This window comes from Typopeltis vanoorti, chromosome 21 (genome assembly GCF_054136105.1).
Source record: "Typopeltis vanoorti isolate ZY-2024b chromosome 21, IOZ_Tvanoo_1.0, whole genome shotgun sequence".
Classification (NCBI taxonomy): domain Eukaryota; kingdom Metazoa; phylum Arthropoda; class Arachnida; order Uropygi; family Thelyphonidae; genus Typopeltis; species Typopeltis vanoorti.
In genome coordinates, this window is record NC_143569.1 from 29593118 (window position 1) to 29599117 (window position 6000).

General features: G+C 34.1%; 1 protein-coding gene across 6 annotated transcripts in view; it reads left to right on the plus strand.

Annotated features, from left to right (window-relative positions):
• LOC150094689 (cell adhesion molecule Dscam1-like) overlaps nucleotides 1–6000 on the plus strand; it is a 772561-nt gene extending 766561 nt beyond the window's left edge. For all 6 annotated transcript variants that reach the window (XM_090411389.1, XM_090411386.1, XM_090411385.1 and 3 more), the window contains 2 exons: nucleotides 1906–2042; nucleotides 5208–6000. In XM_090411389.1, the coding sequence (XP_090267515.1) occupies nucleotides 1906–2042; nucleotides 5208–5266 (196 nt within the window). In that variant the 3' untranslated portion in view covers nucleotides 5267–6000. The remainder of the gene's footprint in view (nucleotides 1–1905; nucleotides 2043–5207) is intronic.

The window sequence follows — 6000 nt, forward strand, 5'->3', positions numbered from 1 at the left end:
TTATGAATTAGCGATCATTGCAGATGCTCAGTCATAGGTCGTATGCGATGCGTAAGTGTGTATTCTCAAATCGTCTACTTAACTCGCCCCCCCCCAAAAAAAATTAAATCCTGAGTGCGCCACTGCATACAAGAATATAAGAACATAAGTTACCTTCATAACTTTGCTACTAGTATGTTCTTTCTTGTGGTTATATCAGTTGCTTTAATATCATATTTGTTCTAGGTGCTTATCAGAACTTTTTACTCCACCTCGTTACATGAAATGAAGACAACTATTAGCAATACATTATAAGTATTGCTCCAATATAAATAAATCAATGGTGTGTAAGTTTCCTTGTGATAACTTCCATTGAGCGATATCCATCCAGCTTTGTGGAATTTTTATTCAGTCGATGTTTGATTCTTGTAAATAGCTTGTGTGTGTGTGTGTTTAAAATGAACTGTTTAAACTCTGCGATTGAGAAAAATCAACTGTAGATGAGATCGACTACACAGGAATACTGGTTTCTAGGATATGGAATGTGAGAAGCCAGCAGTTGTCTATATCGTATTCCTTTCGCCAAAATCTAGGAATATTTTCATCTGCAGCCATGATGAAGGTTGGAGACCGACTTCCAGCAGACTTTCCTAAAATCAGCAGAAAGAGTATCGTACTACTCCATTTAGGATATGAAGGCAGAAAAGGATAGTTTGGAATCTAAGAACACACCATATACTTCCAAATACTTATCTGTTCTTAAGGTACCACCACCACTACAATATTTTCCGGAAGTTTGTTTCTATGACTGACTACTCTTCCACTGACAGTTTTTTTTTTTTTTTATTTAAGTGTAATAATCTATAGTGGCCATTTATTAGTTTAAATATACCCCGATACATGATTCCTAGAAATATATAAAATAATCATGTGAAATAAATATTTGCAAGAAAATTAATGCGACTGTGCAGTATGCATTTTTTTCTCTGAGGCGATTTAGATTTTGCATACCAAATGACGTGGCGCGGAAAGAGTTTTACCTGCGTTTCGGAGAGAAATGATGGTTGGATGTCGTTTGGGAAGGAGGGAGAAAGAAACGTGCGTTGCATTTAAAAATTTCCAAGTCTCTGGAAACATTTTGAAGATATGGAAGTTCATAGGTAACATTGAATCTATAATATGACAAGATACCAGCAGCCGATGCTCACTGAGATGGCTAGCTGCAACATCATAGAAATGCGAGCGAAGCTGCTTCTCAATTTGGTTTCTCGCATCATCTCCATTTGCACAGAGCTGGGTGTTATGAATTTCCACTGAGGAGCTTCAGAGCACCAGTTTCAAGACTTTTTACTAAATTAATTTGTGTGTGCGACTAAATGTTGACATAAAACAGGGTATACTTCAGGTTGCAACAAATGTAAACGTTACTTTTGGGTGGTAGCACGTAAATGTGCTACACATCGCCGGACTATTTAGCATTAATAATTAAACTACAAGCGTAAAATTGGCCACAATGATTCTTTTGCTGTCCTCCCAAACGTCAAAATCACTTTCATCCTGTTTCGCATCTGAACTAAACCGTCAGACAAACATTTTCCTCCTCATACAAGTGTTTATTTGTCGATATGTGACTTGATATTACATTCTGCGACCATAAAAACTGCACAACACTTGGTTGTTTTTCTGGTTAAAAATATAGTATTTTTCATTTGGAATGCCATAAAATTCGGAACAGTGTTGCCACCTGCAGGAAAAATTATGAAAATATATTAAGGATCAATCGTTCGTTTGTATATTGGAAATTTTTATAATACTTTACTGTCATAATAATTTAACATGTCGGATAAAGAAAATGGCAACCAAGTCTTTACTTTTACCTGTAGGTTGATCTTGGTTATTTAAATTAATTTCTTTAACCATTTACAGACATTCTCCGGAAGACAGTGAAAGTGAAGAGACCACTTATACTTTTGGTAGGGAAATATCTTCTGGTTCATATCTGGACAGCCATGAGATGTCCGAAGCAGAGTGTGATAGAGACCACCGTGAAATGTGTGAAAAAGGTAACCAAAACTTCTTAGGAGAATTTATAATTTGCATTGATATCCTACCTAATGATGGTCTTCTGCAGGTTATTTATGCATATCAATCGTCAAAATTGATTGACTAGTTATTTGTTCTCATATACTCTAATGTGTTCAAATGTTCGGTGAAAAGAATACTTGAAAACTTTAATGTGAAAGGTATCAACTTTTGCACTATATACTTTTACTACATAAGTAATACAGTATATACAAATTAGTAAAATAAGTGCATTAAATACGTTCCACTTTAGAGCTTTACCCACTGCAAGGTTAAATAATAACCTTGCGGTAGGCAGAGCATAATGCAAAGTATAAGGCAGTTTTAAGGGGTTTTTTTTATCGAAAACTAGTAAAGATAATATACAGTATTTTTACTAGTTGTGCACGTAAAATTTACGTTACATCTCAGATATCAATTGCCACGTAAATAGGTGAATTACGGAATTAGGAACAGTAAAAATGAACTTATTTCCTTATGGGTATCGAATAAAGCCCAACTTATGTCACGTTTTTTTTTTTTTTTCATTTTGCGGTACAAGAAAAATAATAAAAGTTACTATCTTTAAATAGTCACTCTTAGTTATGAATATAGTAAATAACTAAGTACAGGTAACCTTCAATTTACACGGAATCTCTTTTACGCGGTTTTTTCCGCCAAAACTCGAGTCCAGTTTCAAGATTGTTGACGTCGTACACGAGTTAACAATAAGAACAATCTTTAAAGATAAGGATAAAATTAAAGAAGCAGGTGAAAATATTACTCCCTTCTTTGCAAAGAAAATCACTCATTCTCAGAGTGGAACTAACCGAGAGTTAGAAAAATTGTTAATTGCGTGGATCGAAGATTGAAACCAAAAATCGATACCTGTCAACACGCAAATAATAACGAATAAGGCTCTCAGTCTTTAAAAAATAGAAAAATAAATTAATAAAAACATCAAAAACGTGAAAAAAAACTGTATTCCCTTCATTTAATGTGGAATTTCTCTTTACACGGATTTCTTGGAACGCATCCCCTCTCGTAAAACGTGGGTTACCTGCATTTATGTGACTCTTTTTTATGTGTGCTTTCAGAATGGCCATTAGTCGCATAGCTATCCCATAACTTAGTGCTGCTTAAAGTGACCTCAAAATAAATCTAGATTTCATTACTAAAGACTTAAAACAATTAATTTATTGTGCACAGAAAGTTAAGAAACGTTCGTAATGAGTTTTCAGAATATGCCCAAGTTTTACATGTTATTTCATAATCATCCGATGTATATTTTAAGCTTTAGCTTAAAATATACATCGGATGAAAAATCCCGCTAGTCATATTTTTGTGACCAACGGGAACTTTTATTGCTAGTGAAACCATCTTCCAGCAACGGTTCACGGACCCGTAGTCATTCGAAGGAAAAGTGGTCCAGAGCATCTATCCATATTATCACAAATTTTCCACACTTTTGATCATTTTTTCCACACTTCAAAGTATACTTTGAAGTGTGGAAAAAATGATCAACAAAGTATACTTTGAAGTGTGGAAAAAATGATCAACTGAAGAAGCGCCCACAAGCTATTGAAGTGTTCACTGGGTTTCTTTGAAGTGCAGTGTCCGAGTATTTCAACGAAGGATTAGTATGGCATACGGCTTTGCTTCTGCTCACGTTGTTCATTAATCCTGCCATATCGGCGGTAGTGCTAAACACTCCACATTTGGTACTTAGGTACGATTATCAAATGAATGTAAAAATATCACTTCAGCTATGGCTTTCAAATGTGTTTTGAAGTGCCTGACCTAAACGCCAGGGTCGTATAAGAGTAGGAATACGTACAGTCATATTTTCGTCATTTTTTACGGCACTCCAAGCTTTTAAGTTGCATAAATTTATTCTACTTCCATTCTTTTAATTGCTAACAGTATAAATTCCCATCATTATTCATTCTGCATTTCATTCCACCCAGTAGCGAATTCGTGAGAGAGGCACAGAGCGATAGAATGAGCAGAGCTTCTGAAGATCAACGCAAAATAACGATTTTTACTCAAATAACAAAACAGATCAATCATTTTTAAAGATGTATATAAATCCCCGAATGTGTTTTTCATTCCTCAAAAACAATAGGAGAAACTCATTTAGACCTAACTTTTGGAAATGGGTAGGGAGCCATTGTCCAGCCTTCGTCATCATCTATAGATGGTGACAAAGGCTATTGACAATTTGTAAACATACGGGAGACAAGAGTAGGTAAACAACTGCTATCATCTCGTGTACCTCCCTTAACTGATCTTATTGTATGCAGTAGTATAAGGTCTTTGGTAGATTTTCCTGAGTGCTGTATTAAAAGCCAGAATTTTCATTCCCGTGGGGGGGAAGCGAGGGGGGAAAAACTCTTGCACGAATTACCAACTAATTACTAATCACGTATACAGCTGATAAAAACAGTTTAGGAAAAATTCCTGTAGTCAGTAACCGGAAGTAAGCTTATAACATTTCTTCTGCTGATCTGGTGTAATCCACCGGCTACTTAAGACATTTTTTTTAAAAATTGTAATGTAAATTAAAAATTGAAATAAGTGTTAAGGGAAGAATCGAGATAAATTATATTAATAAAGCAAAAATATTTAAAAATAAACTAATAGTTCACATTCCTTTCCCTAATATCCCAGTCACCATATAACATTGCGAAGCTCCTCTGTAATTAGTCTCGATAAGATCACTCTACTAGTGGTCTTCTTCGGACGGTCTGATGTAATTATGACAAGGAATTCAGATCCAAATATTTTATGGTGCTTGAGAATCTGTCCGATTGATTATTATTATGTTATTTTATTATTTATAAAATTTTTATTTATTGTAGGTTTAAAGGGCAGAAATGTTGGTGCTGCTTTTAATTGTAGTATTATGAACGGCACCTAATAAATTGCTAGAATTTATAAGAAAAATTCAGAAAAAAGAATTCATTTTCTCCACTATTCTGATTTATTATTTTAAATGAGACAGTTATGTATTAAAACGATGATTTCGTGCAAATGAATTGATAGGATTGTACATAAATCCATTAATTACAAAATGAATAAAAACAAAAGTTATGTTTAAATTTTTTTTAACAAAACAGTACATGAATCAGAAATGTTATGTGATTAGTATTTCAATTTCTTTATAGGAAAACGATTCCACATGGCTGAGCACTACGATGACGGAGGAAGAATTTTTGTTACTTGAGTCCCATTGACGGAAAAGATCAGAAACCTGATATGAATCAACGAAGCTGTGTTAATCGAATCAATATATTATATATATTCAAGAAAATTTTCGCCGAACTTCTGTCCAGTGTCATCACAGCGTGATGAACCGCCCTGTTAAGCGTCCAATAGGTAGCAAAATCAGAAGATTTATTTTCCACAGAATATATTCCCAGTCCCAATGATGATAATGGATGTTTATCTTCCGTTAATTGCGAAAGAAATATCTTTGTGCATGTGCTCGTGTTTTTAAACTAAAAAAAAAGAAAAAGAAAAAGAAAAATGAACTGCTTGGAATTCAGTGAACTTCTATATTAGGAAACTACCTATTTTAAAAGCCTGACTGTAATTATGAAAGGATGAAGAAGTAACAAGTGGACTTAATTATACTTGTTGATAACTAGGTAACATTAACAGAATGAAGCCAACAATCGCTTCTACGTATTATAGTGGAATGCATTTTGCAACAAGGTCCTTATTTAGTGATATCCACATGACAAACTCTCAAACTGTTTTTTTAATTATCGGAAATCATGAATTTCTGAGACTTTTTTCAGAAGTGGTCTCCTGCCAGATAATCGTATTTGATCTTAAAGTGTTGAACTATTTAGAATGTTAACAGGAACTCATAAAATGTCTATGTATATGTATTGCATCAAGCAATGGTTCTGTATGATTGAAGTTACTGATATGAGTGACTGATCATAAAGTTTC